This window comes from Bombyx mandarina, chromosome 22, assembly GCF_030267445.1.
Source record: "Bombyx mandarina strain Sakado chromosome 22, ASM3026744v2".
NCBI classification, from domain to species: Eukaryota; Metazoa; Arthropoda; class Insecta; order Lepidoptera; family Bombycidae; genus Bombyx; species Bombyx mandarina.
In genome coordinates, this window is record NC_143228.1 from 8,241,623 (window position 1) to 8,265,129 (window position 23,507).

The window sequence follows — 23,507 nt, forward strand, 5'->3', positions numbered from 1 at the left end:
GATTTGAAGTTCTTTTTATCTAATTTCGATTTCCCTAATGGGATTCCTAAATCATATTGACTTTGTTAAAAGCAATTCCGAAAATGTACACTTACAATCCACAAGTAGCCCTTAATCGATGGTTTGAGGGCTTGGAACATTGCCATTAAATCTTATCGTTCCTGATGACGGTTCAGAATTCTGTTTCTCCTTTATTAAAATCACGTAGCTCCGCTATAACATCGTGCAGTTTGCGGAAAAAATATTAAAACGTGCAAAGAATGAACACAACTACACGAAAATAAGAGTTTCAATAGCGTTATTTGTAGTTTTGTTAGTGTTTTGAAATTTAAGTAATAAAATCGTAAAATTCTCGAAAATAAGACGAAAAATTATGATCATACTCATACAAACACACAGTTATAATGAGTTTTTCTATTTCAGCTCCGAGTTTTCAGTCGACCTGTCTAACAACTAAAAAAATAGATTATTATTTTTATACCCAAAGTTATAATAAATGTTTCAAGTATATCGAAAATTAACGTTGGCGTTGATGGAAGATCATCCTCGTGTTTTAAAGCTCAATACAATTTGCATCGTTCTATTTGAAAACAAACAAAACTTCAGAATTAATGTCATTTCACGTAATTAAAAAAGTTCAACAAATTAGCGCACGTATGTTGACATTCATTTAAAAAGCATTTACTTTCATTAAAACGACAGTGAATAGTAAAATAGTTATTTTTAATAAGCGTTATTCTTTGAATGAATTTCGTGAAGCGATCACTCATCAAAAATACAAGTTTTGAGCATAATTGATATGATGCGGTACGGGTCTGCGTTAGCTGCGGGTCGCCTGTCTTCTAGATAGCCACGCTTGTCCTCGGAAACTTGCCGAGGTATCCTGACGCAACAACTCCGATTAGCCACACCTGTAACCAGACGTATAAAATTACCCCTAAGTTAACGTAATGAAACTCGGCGTACCTACCCAAGAAATTACCTTCATATTATAAATTAATCGTTTCCATATAGCGTATTTTAGTATTTGCTTAGGCTTTAACTGATTAGCTTTCATTCGACATGATCAAAAGAACTTATTTAATCTCGAGCTTTTTTGATAGTTTCGAAATCCGACTTTTCATATTATTAACTTATGACAATAAAATTAAAGAAGACCGTAAAATGGGAAATAATTTACGACGCGAAAACTTAGATACTCGACGACTTTTCACGTCGTTAATCTCATACAAAATTAATGTCGTTCAAAATTATTATTATAACAACTTTTTAAAATACGATTTAATAAAATTTAATATATTCATAAAAATTCAATAAATTTTGTTAAATATCAATAAAACCAGCGGTAAGTTAAAAATTATTATTACCACAAAGCGATAAGGTTTTTAGTTTCACAAAAGAATGCGAATATCTGGCGAGCTCGGAATTACCCCCAACAGTTTTCCAATATGACGTGATTTTTTTCTCTAAAGGACACGAGCGAACAATTTTGTTCGGAGCGTCTGAATATGAAATAATATTAAGAGCTCAATTGATACCAAAGTATTTTAAATAAATGTTGAAAATCGTGTTGGAATTTTATTAAAATTCTAATAGAAAAGAACATTCCGTCTGAAATACTTCAACAGAATGAAAATTTGTTCACTCTTTTTAGTCGCTTCTTGCTCCTTTGAGGATTTTTCAACCCAGTATTAAGGTAATTGTACATACAATTCAATGATATTGTCGTATCATACTTTAAAGTAAAAGGTTCGAACTTTTAAAATGTCTTTTAAGAGACGTTTAAATAATAACTTGTAACATATAACTATAGGTATAAATTAAATTATATTGCAGAAATACCATAATATTAAATATGTATTTCAATATTCTTATATTTTTGTGAACTATTATTTAATCAGACAGAAATAACTTTATTATGTTTCATCTACAAGTTTTGACTTTTAATTGAATCAATTGTTTTGGAATTGAATAAAATTTGTTTGTTTTTAATAAACTAAGGTTTAAAATTTGTTTTTCCTTTTGGGCGAGTCGAAATAATTTACTTTTAGGAATACAGTACGGTTGAACTGTAGCTTGTTTTTCGTTTTTCGTCTATAGAAATGTCCGTGATACATCAGTCTATGATACATCAGACTATAAATACTCATTTGAAATGCGTCGAAACACTACGCATTTTTTAAACAAGCATTTTCTGAGAACAATAACATCGACGTATCAAAACGATCTTAAAACAATAAAATAATGTTTATAAGGATGAACGAATTGATTTTTTTCCGTTGATTAGTGGACGTGGTTTTGTAAATACTGACTGAGACTCATAGACATTTCAACGTTAATGTCGCCACCCACCCAGATATAATTAGAGTCAAACTCTCAATTACGGGAATAAGGGCTGTTCCACCCTTGGAACGGGGATGGGTAAGAGATTCACGTCATAGATAAAGCGACGGTACCAATCCGTGCGGACAAACATAACGCTCTACTATGGGTTCCATTAACCATTTAACACTGGATGGACTGCGAAAGAATTTATCTATGGTATAAAGATTAAGTTATGACTAACGACCCGTGCATAACCACGGTTCGATGCAATGTAGGGTTAATACGCATACAATATACATATAGTGATTTGTGACATACGATACCGTTCCTGTAAAGCCAACATTGAAAGCTATTAATTTGTAACGCTCGCACGCTGAAATATAAGTCCTGATTGGCGCGTACCCTAAATTAACGTGCATCATGACAAAATACTAACATGCATCATAGGTTTGAGGAATTATATCACTTTATCAATAGTTTGATGCTGTAGAGTTGTTGTAAGCTTTAGCATCGTAAACATACCACTGCGAGAATACTATAATTACACGTAGACACTTCGAAATGTAGCATTAAAGTATTAATTTTATTGCAATAACGGCTACTCTATTTGCCCCTTAAGAGAAATAGGCAGTATGGTTGTCCTACCCATACGGGCTCATAGTATGTCCGAACATCATAATATAATGCAAATAAAAAAATCTGCTGATTTGATTTTTATCATACAATCTTATATTATTACTTGTCCTTTTAACACCTATTGATTTTGAAAGATATTCGTCGTCGTGTTAATAGGTAATTACGTGTTTTTTTTAGAAAACAATTGGCGAACTCTAGATTTTCACACCGGCAGGGTCATCATCAATGTCTGCACGGAAGATAGGGCATCCAGTGTACTTATCACTGGGTTTTTTTTTTTATTGCCTAGTTGTGTGGACGAGCTCACAGCCCACCTGGTGTTAAGTGGTTACTGGAACCCATAGACATCTACAATGTAAATGCGCCACATACCTTGAGATATAAGTTCTAAGGTCTCAGTATAGTTACAACGGCTGCCCCACCCTTCAAACCGAAACGCATTACTGCTTCACGGCAGAAATAGGCGGGGCGGTGGTACCTACCCGTGCGGACTCACAAGAGGTCCTACCACCAGTGAAGAGTATATGAGCAGAGGAGCTCATGATCCTCCAAAGTTAAACATTTCCCCGGCAAAAGTCCACAATTACTCATTATTCTAATTTAATTTGTTCCTTTTGGTATTCATTCCTTTGTACATTTAAGTGAAAAATAAGAGGTAATACTGTATATTAGAGATAGACATCTACATTATTTTGTACGTTTTTGCATTTAATTAACATGGTGATTGTTGTTTGTACAGCAAAGACATCTGTGAAACATTGTCTTCACTTATAATAAAATTTTATCTAATTCTTATGATAACTATTTTTATTCTTAGGTTTGGTAGTAACGCTTTGTTATTATTTTGTCTATAAATAAATAAAAGAAAAACAATGGCGGACGGCTATCACGAACATCGCAAGTTTGACGACGCTTCGAATTCCCCGCTTCATTTAAACATAAAAGAAGCAATCAGGTTAATGTAAAAAATATGTCACCTGCAGTGAAATCCCTGATGTGTGGCATCCCATTTTTTCCGACGAGCCTTCGCACGTTGTCAGCCCCATTGTTAGCGTCGTACTCATTGATGTGGGCACCGTGTCGACGCGCCAACTTATCTATAGCCCGCTCGATCACTCTGACGAAAGCCAATAAGTGGCCATTCAAGATATTGCACAATCCCTACATACATCTAGGTACATTTTTCGGACCACCTCTATGAACTTAATAATAATTGGATCTTATGGTTCCTTACTATTGAAACGTATTCTTTAGTTTTTATTTATTATAGTAGTAATGCGTTTTGTTTTGAAGGTTTTGCGCAGCCGCTATAACTATACTGAGACCTTAGAACTCATATCTCAAGATGGGTGGCGGTATTTACAGTGTAGATGTTACGGGCTCCGGTAACCATTTAACATCAGGTGGGCTGTGAGCTCGTCCACCCACCTAAGCAATAAAAAACAAGTTTGAAATTTTGAATTTCATTAATTATAAAACATTAAAGAAACTTAGTATCTTATTGGATTTCACGAGTCGTAGACGTAATTAAAACTGTCGCCGGCCGGTGACTGTGAAAAGTCATCAAAAAGCCAGAAATAATATTATACTATAACAAAAAAATATATATTAATGTGAGATTAAATCGTAAAAGAACTTTTAGTGAGAAAAAACTTATTTAAGGTTGATACATTTTCTTCTTACAAATAAACCTTTGGGTTGTTTAACAATGGATTGATATTGTGATATTTATGGACTCTAGTAAACATTTAGTACTGTGCGTAAGCCGTGAGTTCATCTTTATTTTTGTTTTATTGCCCTTGTAGGCACACCGGCATATGGCCCACCTGATGGTGAGTGGTTACCGTCGCCCATGGACTTCATCAATGCCAGGAAGCCGCTGCCTACAAAATCTGCCCTTCTTGATACCTTTTTCTAAATGGAGTCTATGCATAAACTTGGAGAAAAATAATAATTATTTTACCAATCCAATTGAAAGCCAAAAAACTATAGGTATATTCAAATTATAATGCATACTAGTTATTTTACGTGCAGTCACCAATCTCACTAATAGCCATATAGTTCAAGTAATTCTTCATAATTTGTCTTACTACTAAAGTATTTACGTCTAAAGGGTAACAAAAGTTCAGGTGAAAGTAAATAATTACAAGTTCGCGTGAATCAACCCACCGGATCCGAGGCTGGGCGGGTCGTCCTGGTCACGTAAAACAATAAATTTCGTTACGTAACTTATTAAAGCTACGGTAATTGTTCATGAGCTTCGTATTCTTAAATACGTACTTATATGTTTTTCGGTCTAGAGTTAGTTTGTAAGAGACTTCACCCAAGACCTGACTAACAGAGATCAAGACACCGAAATAAACAACCTCATCGACTACGCGGTTATGTAAAAAACTAATTTCGGATTCATTTTAAATAGTTTTATATTATAATATTATACTTCACATATGTCTTAATGTAACTGTATCCTATATTATATATTATTATGTAACTATTATAAGCTGTTTCATACAACTATTGAATTTAATCAAAACAGTTTTTGCTATTTTATAATTTATAATTATTATTTAACTGGTTGGGTATCAGCTAAGACTTATCTACTAAGTCTATTATCACAATACCTTTTTAGTGTATTGTTCGTGGGATTAGCGTGAGCACCACCTAACTGGAGGCACGAAGATCGTCAAGTCACAATTTTATTTAAATTAGAACACATTATCTGCTTTGCGGCAGAAAAAGGCAAGACCGTGGTATGTACCAGTCCGAGCTAACATTAGCAATCTACTAAGCAATAATTATGAATAAGTTTATTACATTTTTAAGGTGTAGAAACAAAGAGCTGTCTTATTTATACACTAGCGACCCGCCCTCGCTTCGCTTCGGAAACATTAAAACACACATGAAACCAAAAAAATAAAAAAATAAAAATTAAAAAAAAGTAGCCTATGTTCATCAGGGACAATGTCGGCTTCTAATGGAAAAAGAATTTTTCAAATCGGTAAAGTAGTTTCGGAGCCTATTCGAAACAAACAAACAAACAAATCTTTCCTCTTTATAATATTAGTATAGAAAATAATAAATGCGAAAAATAGTTCGCGAGTGATATGCATTTTTGGTGGGACATTACTTATTTCAACTACAAGGACACAAAAAAATAAACAAGCCATGACTGAGCAGATAGCAAGCCGTACACGTTCGTTTGACAGTTAGATGATTTATGAACGCGCACAGTATTTTGAGCTAGTTCTTTTTTGGCGAGACCCGCTAAGAATCACGAATGAGGAAAAAAATACACGCAAGTGCTTACAATATGCCGTCATCTTCTCTCATGTCCTTGGTGGAAAAGTACACAAAGGTACCGTTTCCCGGCCAGTCCGCTGTGGGCTGTGGCTCGAAGGAGGCCACCGTGCCGTACTCCTCGGCGAGTCGTGATAAAATGTACCGAGCCATCCATAAATCATCCGCTCCACGAATACCGGGACTTGGACCGACCTACGGAATTTCCTACATTACAAAATAATGACTTTTTACTTTAGCTTTCGACGAAACTCGCGGCTCACCTAAGTGGAACTTATAGACTTCACGCGCCCGAAAACCGCCATCCATGATACCCAGTCAAAATGGCCCCCTATGAGAGTTTCGCGGCACTAATATGCAGCTTGCTCATGCCAATATGGTGGTAGTAAGTATGCATAATTCGATATTACAACGCATGAAGTGGTTAATTTGTTGAAGGCTATATATGATACCAAAACGCATAATTATCTTTTTACGTAAGCATCAACATGTACGTAAGCAGAATAAGAGCAATTATTTTATTCAGTCCTCAGTGATAGAAACCCGACTTCTTAAAATCGATTGGTACGTAAAATAAATTTGATCACAAATAATTTCGTTAACTTTTACCTGGAAGTTCCACTGGGAGGGCACCGTTCCCGGATTTATTCCATTTAACTGAACTCCAGCGTATAAACAGCACCTTTAATTAAAGACAGTAAATATTTCCAAAGTAACAGCATACAACGTTATTTACTTTTATATAGGTACTTGAGATTGATAGTATTATACATTGTAGGTAGTATTGTACAGTATGCATGTATTTGTGTTTATACGGTATATCCTTCTACTCGCATCGTCTTCCTCATTACTGAGGGTCGTGATTCCCCTGATGAGAGATTAATTTTCTATTTAATGATTCTCCTTTAGCTGTGTCTGTTCTTGGCAACGGAGATCATCATGCAACTTGATATTGAGAATCGAGTGAATTCGATCAAACCATCTGATTGGACTGCGGCCGCTTGGTCTTCGTCTATTGATCTTGCCAGTAACCATCAGCTGCTTGAAGCTCTGTCCGTTTTTGATATTGTTTAAAAAAATCCCGGATCCTTCGGATGCAGATGGTAGCATAGATAGATTTATGTACGTGCTTTCTATGCATGTATTTAAAGATTACATACAATATGTGTATATTTTTATGTATGGATATATGTTAAGTTTATTTACAAAATGCACTTAGCACAATTTTTTTTGCATCAATTTTAGTTAGCTGATAGAGAATGCTATAGGTATTAAAGCCTCCAATATATCAAAAAAAGAAGAAATTGTACTAAATAAATAATACATTCCAAAAACATAATAAAACCTTAGATACCGCTACAAACCTAAAATCGTGTTTGCATATGACCGAATTTATTGAAATATACAGTTCCTGCTGTAAAATAAAGTAAAAAGTTTTGAATTGGAGTTCTAGGGTCGGTGGCGGCAATTCACCCAGAGAAGTTTCGGTTATCCCTTTAACACCAGTTTGACATAAACTAGTAGACGTATTTTTTTTTAATATGAGGAGCAACCAAGAAAGTATCTTCACCGTCCGATTAGTCTCCTCCCCACGATAGGCAAAATTTACGAACGTCTCCTTAGGAAACGCCTCTGGGATTTTGTTACCGCGAACAAAATTCTCATAGACGAACAGTTCGGATTCCGCTCAAAACATTCGTGCGTACAACAAGTGCACCGCCTCACGGAGCACATTCTGATAGGACTAAATAGGCGTAAACAAATCCCGACCGGCGCCCTCTTCTTCGACATCGCGAAGGCGTTCGACAAAGTCTGGCACAACGGTTTAATTTACAAACTGTACAACATGGGAGTGCCAGACAGACTCGTGCTCATCATACGAGACTTCTTGTCGAACCGTTTGTTTCGATATCGAGTAGAGGGAACTCGCTCTCGCCCCCGTCATCTGACTGCCGGAGTCCCGCAAGGCTCCGCGCTCTCCCCGTTATTATTTAGTTTGTATATCAATGATATACCCCGGTCTCCGGAGATCCATCTAGCGCTCTTCGCCGATGACACGGCTATCTACTACTCGTGTAGGAAGATGTCGCTGCTTCATCGGCGACTCCAGATCGCAGTAGCCACCATGGGACAGTGGTTCCGGAAGTGGCGCATCGACATCAACCCCACGAAAAGCACAGCGGTGCTCTTCAAAAGGGGTCGCCCTCCGAATACCACTTCGAGCATCCCACTCCCTAATAGGCGCGCAAACACCTCCGCCGTTAGCCCCGTCACTCTCTTTGGCCAGCCCATACCGTGGGCCTCGCAGGTCAAATACCTAGGCGTCACCCTCGACAGAGGGATGACATTCCGTCCCCATATTAAAACGGTACGCGACCGTGCCGCCTTCATATTAGGACGTCTCTACCCTATGCTTTGCAAGCGAAGCAAACTGTCCCTCCGTAATAAGGTAACTCTCTACAAAACTTGCATACGCCCCGTTATGACGTATGCGAGCGTAGTGTTCGCTCACGCAGCCCGCACCAACTTGAAGCCCCTTCAGGTTATTCAATCCCGATTCTGCAGGATAGCCGTCGGAGCACCATGGTTCCTGAGGAACGTGGATCTCCACGATGACCTGGAGCTCGACTCTGTCAGTAAGTATCTACAGTCGGCATCATTGCGCCATTTCGAGAAGGCGGCACGACATGAGAACCCTCTTGTCCTGGCCGCTGGAAACTACATACCCGATCCTGTAGACCGAATGGTAAACAGTCGACGTCGCCCAAAGCACGTCATTACGGATCCTCCCGATCCATTAACGGTGCTTTTAGGCACCACAAGCACCGGTCACCGTCCTCGTCGAACCCGTCGCTTGCGACAAAGGGCTCGACGAGCGAATTAACCCCTAGACACAGCCCACTGAGTTTCTCGCCGGATCTTCTCAGTGGGTCGCGTTTCCGATCCGGTGGTAGATTCTGCGAAGCACTGCTCTTGCTAGGGTCAGTGTTAGCAACTCTCCGGTTTGAGCCCCGTGAGCTCACCTACACACGTTAGGGTGAAGCTGAAATAGCCTCTCAAGGCTATCAGCATAGGTAGGAAAAAAAAAAAAAAACAAAAAAAAAGTATCTTCAACACGGCCGTGTAATAAGTACGTTTTTATTTATATAATACGTATAATATATATTATCTAATTTGGTCATTATAAAATTGAGCCTTAGAATAAATACTACAGAAAAGCATAAAAGAATAATTTCTTCAGTTTGACACTTTAGGGAGACAATATCATTCGTAAGGCGATCCTTCAAGTGAAATTACACCTTAAATTTGTGTTTCAATATTGAGTACTGTATTACACGATGAGATTTCGATACAAGTACGATAGTCACGTTCAAACATGTTACATCAGATAATTCACAACTGACAGCTGTGTACCGTTCAAAAGACTACTTATTTTTATTTTCACGAAGAATTTTCGTAGCGCCTCAACGTAGCGCTGTCAAACTTAATACTTTATTCTCAATAGCTTCTTTGAAAAACGTAGTATTGAATTATTTGAGATCTGAACGACAAAGCTCTGCGTGGATTTAATCCTTTTCCAATAGTCATGAGCTAACACGAATAGTAATAAAATTTAGCCTCGTTGAAGAATTTCACTAGACGATGACGGTATTTTTTTTAATTAAATAATATAAATAAACAATTAATATTCTTGGTCTAACTTTAAACCAAACACTCATTGGCTTCGGGTGGCTCAACAACGCCATCTGCTGAAATAATAATAATCTGATAATAACGCCATTTCGTGTTATTGTGTCTTTAAAGCAGTTAGTTGCTCTCAATTATGAAAAATAGTATTATTATTCGCGAATAGATGTCGGGAAGAGTCATAAAGTTGATAATCGATAAAGTTGATTATTGAAAAAAACGAATAAAACAACAATTTCTGAAAATAAATCGTAGCTAGATCGATTTATCGCCCCCGAAATCCCGTGTATACTAAATTTTATGAAAATCGTTGGAGCCGTTTCCCAGATTCAGCCTATTCATACATATATATATTGCTCGTTTAAAGGTATAAGATAAGATAAGAAAGATAAGATTACGCTTATAGGTGTTTAAATTACTTTAAGCCTATTTGTGAGTAGACCAGGAGGAAGTATGAACAAAAATTTTGGTACAAGGAGCTTCTTTGAATGAGCTGTCCAACTTGATAAGTTAGAAAAAGTTCTTTGGTGCATTAAAATAACAAAATCACGCCCGTTAGAAAGTACTGCGATACTTTTTCAAGAGAGGCAACAAAGAGGTAGTCTCAACCAAGGTTAGTACACTAGAAAACCTACTACCAGTGGTGAAAATCAAAATTAAGGATAGAGGTAAAGGAAATTAGAAAATGAACTTATGATACTACTACTACGGACGGATGATGGGAATCAGTAGCAAAGGCTTGAAAAGTCCTATCTTTTGATTAATAGCCAGACAAACAATTATAATGTGGATGAATATAATGTGTGTGTGTGAATATAATGTGGAGTGTGGATAATAAAGGATCTCTTTAAAACTATGTTGACGAGAGCTCATTATTGTCAGCGTGCTGGTAACTTGCATTTTTATTTACATTATTGACAGCATAGGTGTCGCTTACGCTTAAGCCAGGTGCTCCTTTGAGAGTTTTAACGAAAAATAATTGCAAGGAAAATTGAAGTCACCTGTAAAAGGCTTCCATAAGATCTCTCGCAACTATTTTGTCCGACCCTATGGCGCAGTAATAAGGCCCGGGAGGCGCGGGAAATCCACCAACAGGCCAACCTAGGGGACGTCCATCAGATGATGTCAAGATGAATTCTTGATTAAAGCCAAACCAGGGCTCCTCCACTTCACCCTTCTCGCATATAATTGTACTGTTTTTCCGGTGATTTGACGCTGTTGAAAGAAAAGAAAAAAACACCGGTAACATTGTGCTGGCTGAAGTTAGCTTATCATGCATGTAGTAAGGTTGCAATTTATCGAGCCACTACGAATTAAGACAATCGCTCATAGCTCGTCAAGTAATACAGTACGCTAAATATTGTCTAATAACCTCGTAAATCAGTGTTCAGCAAAGTGTACAGTATCTTATATACAAAACCTACAGTGTTTTATATAAAAAATATAATAAAGAAAACCCAAATATGCTAAAACATTTTTAATAACTAGATAATCTTAGTTATCATTCTTTTTTTTTTTCGTTCATCGTAAATTCCGTCGCCCGCCTTGAGACAAGAAGTCAAATCTTATTCTATTAGAGTTGCTCCATTGTTCAAACCAGCAACACTCAAAACTAGTGAGCAACTAGTGAAAAATTAGGCTTACCTGTACAGACTATCACATCATATTTCTGGCGTATATAAATAATTAGAAAAAACGCTAAATAGTGTGTGTAAAATGATGACATATAAACAATATGCTATAGAAAGGTTACTAGCAGATAACGTGTTTTATTATGTGTGTTGCTAATGACATAAAATTGGTTAGTATGTCCCTGGAAGATACGTAGCATCATTATTGCTTCGTACTTCGAAAAGTTAATAATACGAATTTTTTATCGAGCTCTCACGAATTTACATCTTTAATTTTTCGCTTTCTTACATTAAATTCTGTCTACCCGTTTGCGAGAGCACACTTATTTTAATGACAGAAAATACAAAACGCGGAGTTCATGAAAAGGTCCATTACAAAATGCGCACAACGAAAAAAAAAACGTTACATCGAGGACATCTCAACAGAATTCCTGTTAATTCTAATTTAGCTGGCAATTTCACTTCGCAGATGTGACTGCCTTTCTTTTGCCCATCTAATAATAGCCGACAATAGTACAATGCTGACTTGAAAATTTACTTCAACTTTTAAGGATTTTGTTACGATTCAATACCGTTGGAGAATTTAAATCGTTGTTTGTTATAGATTATATGCTTTATTTTTACAAGCTTACCCGGCAGACTTCGTAGTGCCTCAATCGACAAATAAAAGACCGACGGCGAACACATCAAAGGAAAAACAAAATTGTTATTTTTATTTAATTCCGAGCATTTCATATTTATCTACCTTTTAAACCTTCTCTGGACTTCCACAAATAATTCAAGACCAAAATTAGCCAAATCGGTTCAGCCGTTCTCGAGTTTTAGCGAGACTAACGAACAGCAATTCATTTTTATATATAGAGATAATTAAAAATGCTTTTACGGTTTAATCTTTTCTTTTTATTGTCATAGCAATATATTCAACGTTTTGAATACTTTACAATTATCGTCGTACGGTTGTCATCCATAAAACCGAATTGAACTGAAAAGCAAAATGGTATATGCTTTGTTGCTTTTAATACTAGTCCTCGAGAAGTAAGTAATAGTAAGAATACTAGAACGTGTTAGTCAGCACGCGTTGATATTATAATCTTAGCTTTTCCTGTTTTGATAATCGTAAATTTAATTCAATTTAGACTTTACGACGTAAAATGACCCGTGGCATTCACATTGCGAGGACTGTGGACTTGATAGCAAAAAAAAGCTATATTATAGACATAATATACAAAAATAAACAAGCTGTTTTATTAGTCCAGCTGGTATTAGCAAATCAAAGGGCTTAAACATGGAAATCTTTGAACTACCAACAGAACAGACTGAATTATTCAGTCCGTCAATTCAGTCAGTTAAAGCGCTATTGAAAGTTCGAATCTATCTTCGAGGCATATTCTGGGTGCCACAAACTGTTACTCGAAGTTGTCAAGTCATTTTACTATTTCAATTAGTGAGTGAGTGAATGCTATAAAAGTTTTCTTCAAATTTTCTTTTTTATTGTTATAAACACCATCGATGTTGGTATCCCTAGGGTCGACATAAAGAAAAACTGATTTTGGGGCTCGATCTAAAAATCAACCTTCAAGTTTTAATATTGAACTTTCAAGATACTGTATAAATTATTTTACGTGTACCAACCTTTTATAAGAATGATTAATATTTTGAAAATAAACGAACTCTCAACGAAAATCAGCATCCGACGAAAAAAATACCAGGTTTATCCCGTTACATTGTTTTATTTTTATTAAAAAAATTTATTTGCATAGTGGCTTAAATGTTGTTCTCAAAAAATAATAAACTAAATACTTACGTATTTTTATGTAAATTATATTGATAATTATTCATAGCACTTGATATTTACTGAGTTTTACATCTATTTACTTTGTTAAATTTTGATGGAAAAGATGATGTCAAATTTACTCATTTAACCAACTGCATTTTTTATATTGGTCGGTAATGTAGCGAGTAGGCCATTACTCGCACACCACTCCACCTAGCTCCACATCGTATGAGGCTTACATTATATCGCCTGATGTTTAAACCAGCCAATGACGACCATTATTATTATAATATTTTTTTTTTTTTATATATTTTGACTCGCACGGACTATTATTATTATTTACTAGCCGTACTCGCCCGCTTCGCTGCGCATTTAAAATTAGCATTATTATTTATTGTCATTATCATTAGGGAGTCCAACACTCATATAAATATTAGGCTATTGTATTTTCTACATGGATATCAAGTTTCAAGTCAAGCGGATGCATAGTTCAGTAGTTATAACGGCGCATCCGTAAAAACCACTGTAGATTTATATATATATTACTATAGACTATAGATTGGTTTCTTGAATACATAATAAGTTTGTGTTGTTGTGTTGTGTTTTCATTATTGCCCTTTGTAAAATTGACCTGATGAATACAAGTAATAAAACACGATATTGTTTATCTTCCGTGCACTATTTCGCGTCAGATATGTTTAGAGTATTAAACTCAAAACGGTAAACTGCAAGTGGCTGAAGGCCTAGTACAGCCAGCTACTTCAGTAAGTATTTTATATTAACAGGAAAAACACAAAAAATAGGATTATATATATTTGCTACATCTGTTATATGTTATATGCTATGCCCGAATAGTTTGGAAATCCCTGCTTTAGAGGAACCGGCATGGTCCGTTGACAGTTAAATAGCTATTGGCGCTTATCACATATGAACGGGCGACCCAACTCGAGACACGAAATCGTCTCAATTGTATTCTTTTTTTATTCTTTATTTATTTATATTTATTTATTGGGCTCACAATACACATCACAAGCTAAAGAGATACATAAAAAACACAAGTAAAAAGAAACAAAATCTGGCTTGCAACATAAGTTATGTGCGCACGACAAAACAAGACATAGTCCTGAATTTGTACAACAACGTTCCTTACAATTATACGACAAAACAACACGATAACGAAAAGTAATCTAACTTATAATCATCATTATCCTGCCCTTCTCCCAGTCACCTGGGGTCGGCGTAACATTTTCTCCTTCCATACTCTTCTATCATATACCATTTCTACACTCACTCCCCTCTTGCCCATATCGTCTTTCACGCAATCCATCCATTTCTTCTTAGGTCTACCTCTTCCTCTATATCCTTCCACATTCATAGTTAACACATTCTTACCAACCTCATTTTCATTTCGTCTCATCACATGTCCATATCATCCCAAACGCGCACTTCTCAGCTTCTCTGTCACAGGTGCCATTTTTAGACTTCCTCTAACATATTCATTCCGTATTCTATCCATTCTCGTTACTCCACACATCCATCGCAACATTCGCATTTCTGCTGCATGCAATCGCCTTTCATCCGCCACTTTTGTTGTCCAACAAGCTGATCCATACAAGACGGCAGGCCTTATTAAGGTCTTTTATATAACTTAAAATGTAAGGAAATAATTTTATTCATAATATACAATTAAACAATTACACTACTAACTTATTACTATTCGGCTGGTTCACCCTTCCTCCGGAATAAATGACTGTCTCTGGACTCTAATAGTTAAGTTAAAATATTTTTCTACGTGCCATAATTACTAATTTCTACTAATTATTGTTTTGTTTTTTCAGCGACTACTTAATACAAAAGCTTAATTAACAAAGCTATTAAAATTCATTGATCATTCAACAAAAATATTCGTTCAGAATACAAATAAAAACCGGGCATTTACGTCCCTACTTAAAACGCTAAAGAGTATAAGTATAGTTGGTATTCTTTCGACGTACGTAAGAATTTGACGTTTTTTTGTACAACCCTTAACATATCGCCATTTCAAAATCGCGAATTTGCCTCATTTGTTGCACAAGCTTGACCGAGACCCTAATACTTGAAATGCACAAATTTCACCAAACATTAATTTAAAGAAAGCTGACTGTGAAGTGTTAGCTTAAAATAACACCACCACATCCCTTCCCGTTGTTATCATAAAACGCTAGGGGATTCGCCATGGAATGGGCAGAAACGTTCTCTAAGTATTATTATACCAGCGTACTGTAATTGCCAACCAAGGCTACAAGTTGCAGGTGATAGCTTATGCCTATGTATAGGTATAGATATATAACACAAATAATGTTAGTAAATTAAGTAATAATATATTGATAGTTTATGCCTATGTATAGGTATAGAAATATAACGCAAATAATGTTAATAAATTAAGTAATAATATATTTATAAATAATTGCAGTAAATACAATTTTAAATTAAAGCCAACGTTCGAGCGATGACAAACAAGTATGACGCATAGTTGTTTGTCACCGCCTACAAAAGCCCCTGCGCCGACCAATCTCGATTCATTCTCGGTTGAGACGTCGGGCGGTGCGGAGCTCTCTCTCTGGCTTGATACTGTGTATAAGTGTGGACATTGTGAATTAAAAGATAAGTATAATTATTACGTTATTAAATAAATATTATTATGTATGTAAAATGTTTCTATTTGCCATTTATCATAAATAAATGAATATACAATGATTATTACATAATGGTATTATTATTACTCAATAGATAGATGTTCCTGATGAAGTAACTGTTTTGAACTATGCTTCAATATTCAATTCAACAAATATATAGTGTAGAATTGATAAATTGCTGATTTATAGGTTGTTGTCAGCTTAGGTTGCTATTATCAGAAGTGGGATACGATAATCCATGCTTGTTAACTGATATTTTCCTTTTAAAGTTTCCAGATGGATTTACCTAAGCGCTTCTGAAGGCCATCAAAGACGCAGTTTCCGGTTCCCGCCAGAACGACAGCGAGGTCGCTCTGCCAGTATTTGATCCAGCTAAAAGTGACCTTGGTACTGAATCATGGTGCAACAATATTGAAATCCTCATCCAAAGAGTTTGGATGGAGTAACGCCGCAACAGTCGCCAAAGCTGGTAAGGCCCGTAAGGGATCCGCCTTATTGTGGTTTGAAACATGGGACCCGACTGAGGGTCGTCCGTGGGACAATTTACGTTTAGAGCTGGTAACTTTATTCCCTGAGAAAAAGAATCTAGCAGAAGAACTTCAAAAGGCAGTACTATACACGTCTGAAACTGCAGATTCTTATTGCGAGTACGCAAGAAAAAAAAAAAAAAAAAAAGATTACTAAAGAATACAAAAATTACATTTACGGAATTATAATTGACTGAATTAGTCTGTGGCAGTATATGCGATGTTAATGTAAAAATGGCTTCGTTTAACAGCAATATTAAAACTACTTCAGAATTAATTGCCCTATTTACTTCTTACGCGAAAACAAACTTACGCGAAAAAAAAAAAAAACAAAAATAGACAGTAAAAACCCTTACAATTCGCAACCCCCGTAAGCGCTTTAAGACTGATTCTAAACCCGATGACATAAAGTGTTTTAACTGTGGTAAAATCGGTCACACCAAACAACAATGTTGGATTGCAAAAAAACCCGGGCATTTAGATTCTTACTGTAGATATAAACCCAAAACGGACCCTTCTAAAATTGACTAGAAACACCGAAAAATGGGAATGGGGCATTGAACAAGATAGAGCACGAAAGTATGTAATTGATCATCTTACCTCCAAACCTCTTTTGACAATATTTGACCCACAGCGTCTAACAGTTACACACCGATGCTAGTGCTATAGGTTATGGAACAATATTATTACAAGTTAGGTAACGTGAATAAGGTGGTCGCTTATTATAGTGAACGGACAAGTCCAGCAGAATCCATGTACTGCTCTTAGACCTAGAAGCACTTGCCATTTTACTGATTGCAATGCAATAAAATCAACCATGCCGAAAAAAGATTTGTCAACCAGGGTAGCACGTTGGTGGACCTTTATGCAGGATTTTCAATATGTTGATTTTCTAAATCGCAATCCTGTTTCCGCTCCTTCAGAACGGCAGCATTATCTTAAAGTAAATTTTATTGAAGCCGATAATATAAGTCGCGAGTCTTGGTTAAAAATCGCGCAAACAAACGACCCCGAAACCCAGACCCTAATGTCGCAATTGCAAGTCGGTAACTTAGACAATATGTAATTAAAAATAATTTATTGCATTATAAAACTAGTCCTGATGCTGAGCCGAGGTTGTTTGCGCCGAAGGGATGTAGGTTAAAAATCTTAAAACTATTTCGTGATGAAAATTGTCCTTTGGGGTTCGATAAGGTTTTACATAAAATCCGACAATATTTTTTGGTTCCCAGGGATAACATCTTTTATCAAAAAAATATATTAACCATTGTCTTACTTGGGTTAAAAAGAAGGGATTCTCTGGTCCTAAACAAGGGTTATTACATCCGATCGCTAAAATTGCTGTACCATTCCATACCATACATTTAGATTGCACAGGGCCTTTTCCAACAACCACGGAAGGCTTTAAATACATTCTATTGTTAGTTGATGGTTTCACAAAATTTTGTCTCTTAAAACCCCTTAAAACAGTAAGGGTCGATTCGACCAAACAAGTGTAAATCTTATTCTTAGAATAACTCGTCAGTTAATCGAGAGTAAATCAATTTTACGTTTTACCATCTACAATTCTAAGGATAGTGGGCCTATTCGGAAATTGTTACTATACCGCCGTTGCGCACGGAATAACGGAGCTATTCCTAGAATGGCGTCAGTCAGTCCATCTGATTTCTGTCATTTCATAAATATTTATTGTTTTAATTTCAAGTCAACGGAATGCACTAAATTATTATTAATAGTCTGGCATTGTATAATGCAACGTTTAAACGAAAAAAGATAAAACTACGCGACAAAACTTGACAATTCCCTCAAACAAACAACAAATAAAATTAATACGTTTGACAGGTAGATATCTTGATAATGTATCGAACTGTTTATTTGTTTTTTTGGTGTACATTAAAGAATTCTCTCTCTCTCTTACACTTCAGCTACTTTTTCACACTAAAATACGGCAAAATCGAGTTGACACTATGTATGCTTTTACACTATGCCGTTGTACAACAACATTTATTTGCCGGATTTTATTTTCGTTCACCATTCACTCTGCTATTCGCGTATTGCTATTCCTAGCGCAAGTATACTATCGTTTACGTGGAAAAACGACTATGGATTTACTCGAGATTAAAATCATGGAAAAGGTTATTCTTCGTATAGTTACTATCATTGGTAATAACTGATCGTAGTACGAATTTTAGCTCTAATCAAATCCAAGACCTTTTTAGAGAACTGAATATCGAACACTATATGATAGCTACTGGTACACCTAGAGGCAATGGTCAGGTTGAGTGTTATGTGACTACTGTAGTCAATATGTTAAATACTATGTGCGAGGAGCCGTCAGAGTGGCCGAGCGTATTGCTAAAAGTACAGCAGTAAATTAACACGACAGTACAAAAATCGACTGGTTTCACCCCCATACGTTTACTAACCGGTATAGAAGCAAATATACCTATAGTACAATCTCATCTAAACGGAATTATTAATGATGAGGATTTACACCCCAATATTGACGTCCAAGCTGATCGTGAAATAGCCAAACAGAGGCTACAAAAAATAGCAGAAACATTTAAGCAACGATTTGATCATGTTAGGCGGAATACTAAACAATACAATATAGGTGATTTGGTCTATGTTAGCCAGGATCATAGGCGTAATGATAAATTAAGATCTAGATTTATGGGCCTTTACGAAATTCAATCTATCCCTCCAAATGATCGCTATACTCTGAAAGGCAACGGGAAAAATTACGGTTTTGGCCAGGAGAAGGGTTGATGATAATTTGTGATTGCTTAGATTTCAAGATTATAATTGTTTGAATGTTTTGTACTAACTAGATTGGTTTAAATTAAAGTTTTTTTTAGGAACATAGGTTACCTACATAAAATGTTACTAAAAATATATACATGGTACAAAAAGAAATTGAGAAACTCACGTCATATTGTGAATGAGTAAAAAATATTTGGCTTTAAATTTTATGTCTGAGTACCGCTGGTCGGCCTTCTATTTGGTGTCAATTATCTCACAGGCAGCGGGTGAATGTGATTGACATGTCTATGTAGTTGGCATTACTCAATAATTTTTCAATCCGAGTACCGCTGGTCGGCCTACTATTTGGTGTCAATTATCTCACAAGCAGCGGGTGAATGTGATTGACATGTCTATGTAGTTGGCATTACTCGAAGTCAGAGTACCGCTGGTCGGCCTTCTATTTGGTGTCGATTATCTCACAAGCAGCGGGTGAATGTGATCGACATGTCTATGTAGTTGGCAAATTACTCTGTTACTTATTTAAAGGGGACCATCGTGTCTATACAAATGATTCATTCGACTTGTTTGAAATGTTTTGACTACTTTCTTTTTTTTTCTGTGCCATGTATATTATGTTGATTAATGAATCGCATATACCTACTCATATATTATAAATAAAATAGTAACACAATACTTCGAGGACGAAGTACTGTCAGTATGGCCGTGATAGCTTATGCCTATGTATAGGTATAGATATATAACACAAATAATGTTAGTAAATTAAGTAATAATATATTGATAGTTTATGCCTATGTATAGGTATAGAAATATAACGCAAATAATGTTAATAAATTAAGTAATAATATATTTATAAATAATTGCAGTAAATACAATTTTAAATTAAAGCCAACGTTCGAGCGATGACAAACAAGTATGACGCATAGTTGTTTGTCACCGCCTACAAAAGCCCCTGCGCCGACCAATCTCGATTCATTCTCGGTTGAGACGTCGGGCGGTGCGGAGCTCTCTCTCTGGCTTGATACTGTGTATAAGTGTGGACATTGTGAATTAAAAGATAAGTATAATTATTACGTTATTAAATAAATATTATTATGTATGTAAAATGTTTCTATTTGCCATTTATCATAAATAAATGAATATACAATGATTATTACATAATGGTATTATTATTACTCAATAGATAGATGTTCCTGATGAAGTAACTGTTTTGAACTATGCTTCAATATTCAATTCAACAAATATATAGTGTAGAATTGATAAATTGCTGATTTATAGGTTGTTGTCAGCTTAGGTTGCTATTACAGGCATATGGTAAGTAAGCATGGGTATGTACTAGACCAACCTGTCTATTACGGACGTGCAACAGTTACACATTCTGGTTTGAAAGATGGGACAGCCAATATAATTGACCCTTCGAGCTCATATCCCAAAGTGGGAGTGGCATTGATGTTGTAATGTTTTTTTGTAAAACAACTGACATGCAGAATATACGGAAGGAAAAGTGGGACGTTTCTACAAGCTAGCTTTTGGTAATCGCAACAAGACAAAAGTAGAAATAATAAAAACGACGGCTCCTTGATTTTAAGTTTGAATACACGGTTATTTACAGATGAATAAAATTCAGAGATATTTTCCAAATAACCACCTTTAACAGTAATGATCAAACAAGATAAATAAGCTCACGGAAGAAAGTAATCACGCGGATTTTTGCCACTTGGGTACTGAACATAAATAAAAAATAGGCAATTTCTTAAACAAGATTACATAAAGAATTTTGAATAACTTATTATCTTTTATCGCTCTCATCTTGATCGCCGAAACATTCATAAAAATATTAAACGCTTTTCAACCGTCCTTCACAAAAACCCTTTCATTCGATTCTTTAGAAAATCTCCGGGAGTACAGCTCATTTGTTTAGCTGAAAAAGTATGAAGCAATATCTTAAACGTACAAGTCGTGATCCGTTTACGTGAGTGAACCTTTTAGGTCCAAATAAAATTGAAAGATACATAAAAATGTAATACCATTTTTACATTACAACGCTGATTAAGAGGAAAATAGGATTCCACTTTATTTATTACAAGAATCATAGATCAAAGAATTTATTGAATCGTGACAATAGACCGGGCATATCGAAATGGATAATTTATATTCAAAAGAAATTCTTTTGATTCGATTAATTTTAATAAATATTTTGGCAACAATAAATTTAATTACCGAATTATTTAAACCATTTAAATTTTCATAAAACTTTCAATGATTAATGAAATTGACAGCTACATTTAATTTCTACGCTACGTTTAATACGACTCACTATCAGTGGAATATTAGTAATAAAAACACAATTAAATCTAGATAAACTCACATGTGGGCTGATAATTGAACTGGTACGTGTCGGCTAACACTAATATGTGGTTTCCACGTCTAAACGGGTCGTGGTAAATCACTTCGGGGAATATAAACGTGTCGGAATTGTCCGGGTTAGCTTGCGCAGTATTGCTGCCATCAAAGTACCAGATCGGTAAATCTACAATACAACAGTCAATAAAACATCAGAATTTATGTTCTGAACAAACGTTCATATGGTAACAATGTTATTCAATGTTTCCGGGTTAGTGATTTTCTCAAACATATTTTTTTTAAATACACATTTTCGATGATTATTGTATCCAAAAGTGACAAAGTAAACGAAAATATTTTGAATGAAAAGACGAAATTCCGGCAAACATCACAATGGAAAAAAACAGCTTGAAATTGTTGTGAGAAACGATTCTGAATTTGATATAACTATAGGAATATTTACTTTGAGAGTTCTATACAACACCTATTAACAAGTAAGGTAGTTAGTTATAATTGCTACAAAACTTCACGATCTATTTATGGCATGTTGGCGTGTGTGTAGTTACGTTGCTGAATTATCGGAGCAGGTACTTTGGTAGACAGTGAATGGTCTGCGCCCTTGGCATTGTTGGCGTCCATGAGCGAAGATAACCACTCAAAATCGGGTAGGCACTCTGATTCTCTGCCTAGAAAAGCTACAAAAGCAGGCTAGTGTACCGATAATTTATCACGAATATTCCTTTATACTTGCTTTCTGCAGAAACTTCGCTCGCATTTACTAAATTTTCCAATATGATTTTGCCAGTCTTAACCTCAGAAATAATGTCGTCTTTTTACTTGTTTGTCTTTAAAATGTTTACTAATTTTGTCTCAATACTGTATTTTTTATTATGTGGCAGATTGTTGTTCCATAAATTGGAATTACAAAATATTAATTGCATAAAAACCTTTATGATCCTTAGGTATGAAGTCAAAGGTTCTGTCCTTTGACCGGAGGTTAATTCCAGTACCATCCACCCACACGTAACTTGCCAAAATAGCATCGCAGGGCACCTCGAGATCTTCATATTTGCGCATCGCCGCTTTGTTCAAAGCAATCGGTGTGGAATTCATGGTTAAACCTAATTCAAAGGTAAATTTTTATGATCCTATAAAACATTTACGACTTAATTCCTTTTAATGAGAATACCAATGTGAAACTGTACGGACGGTACGCACGCTTTGATAATTAAAGACTCAACAGTTGCTAGTTAAGACGAAATTTGCCATCAACGCGATTTTGGTAACTGACAACTTTTAGTCGTCGTGGCCTAAAGGATAAGACGTCCGGTGCATTCGTATCTAGCGATGCATCGGTGTCCGAACCATGAAGTAATAAACATTGTATAATAAAAATCAAACCCGCAAAATTATAATTTGCGTAATTACTAGTGGTAGGACATCCGTGAGTCCGCAAGGGTAGGTATCACCACTTGCCTGTTTTCTGCCGTGAAGCAGTAATACGTTTCGGTTTTAAGGGTGGGGCAGCCGTTGTAACTGCACTGAGAGCTTAGAACTCATATCTCAAGATGGGTGGTGGCTTAACACCAGGTGCGCTATGAGCTCGTCCACCCATCTAAGCAATAAAATAAAACTGAAAACTATAATTCATCCATATTATATTCTTCCAATTCAAAGAATTTATGTGAGATTCAGGAATTTACCATTCCAGGTATTTCATATTCAAAATTTGTATGTGTAACAAAATCACGTAATCATTCAACCATAACCACAAAGTAATATTCTTATTTTCTTGGAACACACGAACTAAAATTTACTCGGGGCTTTTACTTAGTATATTCTATCACTC

General features: G+C 35.7%; 1 protein-coding gene and 1 pseudogene across 1 annotated transcript; one reads left to right on the forward strand and one right to left on the reverse strand.

Annotated features, from left to right (window-relative positions):
* Positions 1-742: 742 nt before the first annotated feature.
* LOC114251338 (glutamine synthetase 2, cytoplasmic) lies at positions 743-22,979 on the reverse strand. Its single transcript, XM_089737020.1, has 7 exons — positions 22,606-22,979; positions 21,684-21,845; positions 10,947-11,160; positions 6,868-6,940; positions 6,269-6,453; positions 3,939-4,078; positions 743-911 (listed from the first exon to the last, which is right to left on the reverse strand). Exons 1-7 carry the CDS (start codon positions 22,769-22,771, stop codon positions 763-765), a joined length of 1,089 nt encoding a protein of 362 aa, XP_089593146.1. The 5' UTR covers positions 22,772-22,979; the 3' UTR covers positions 743-762.
* LOC149500326 (uncharacterized) lies at positions 12,862-17,351 on the forward strand (annotated as a pseudogene).
* Positions 22,980-23,507: the final 528 nt, after the last annotated feature.

What these genes read in the sequence shown, in the direction of transcription:
- LOC114251338 (XM_089737020.1), bottom strand. Translation starts at nt 22,771, where the DNA reads ATGAATTCCACACCGATTGCTTTGAACAAAGCGGCGATGCGCAAATAT. An exon ending in CATACCTAAGGATCATAAAG is followed by an intron (nt 21,846 to 22,605) that starts GTTTTTATGCAA and finishes GTTGTATTGTAG; the next exon opens with ATTTACCGATCTGGTACTTT. An exon ending in CATCAGGGATTTCACTGCAG is followed by an intron (nt 912 to 3,938) that starts GTGACATATTTT and finishes GTCTGGTTACAG; the next exon opens with GTGTGGCTAATCGGAGTTGT.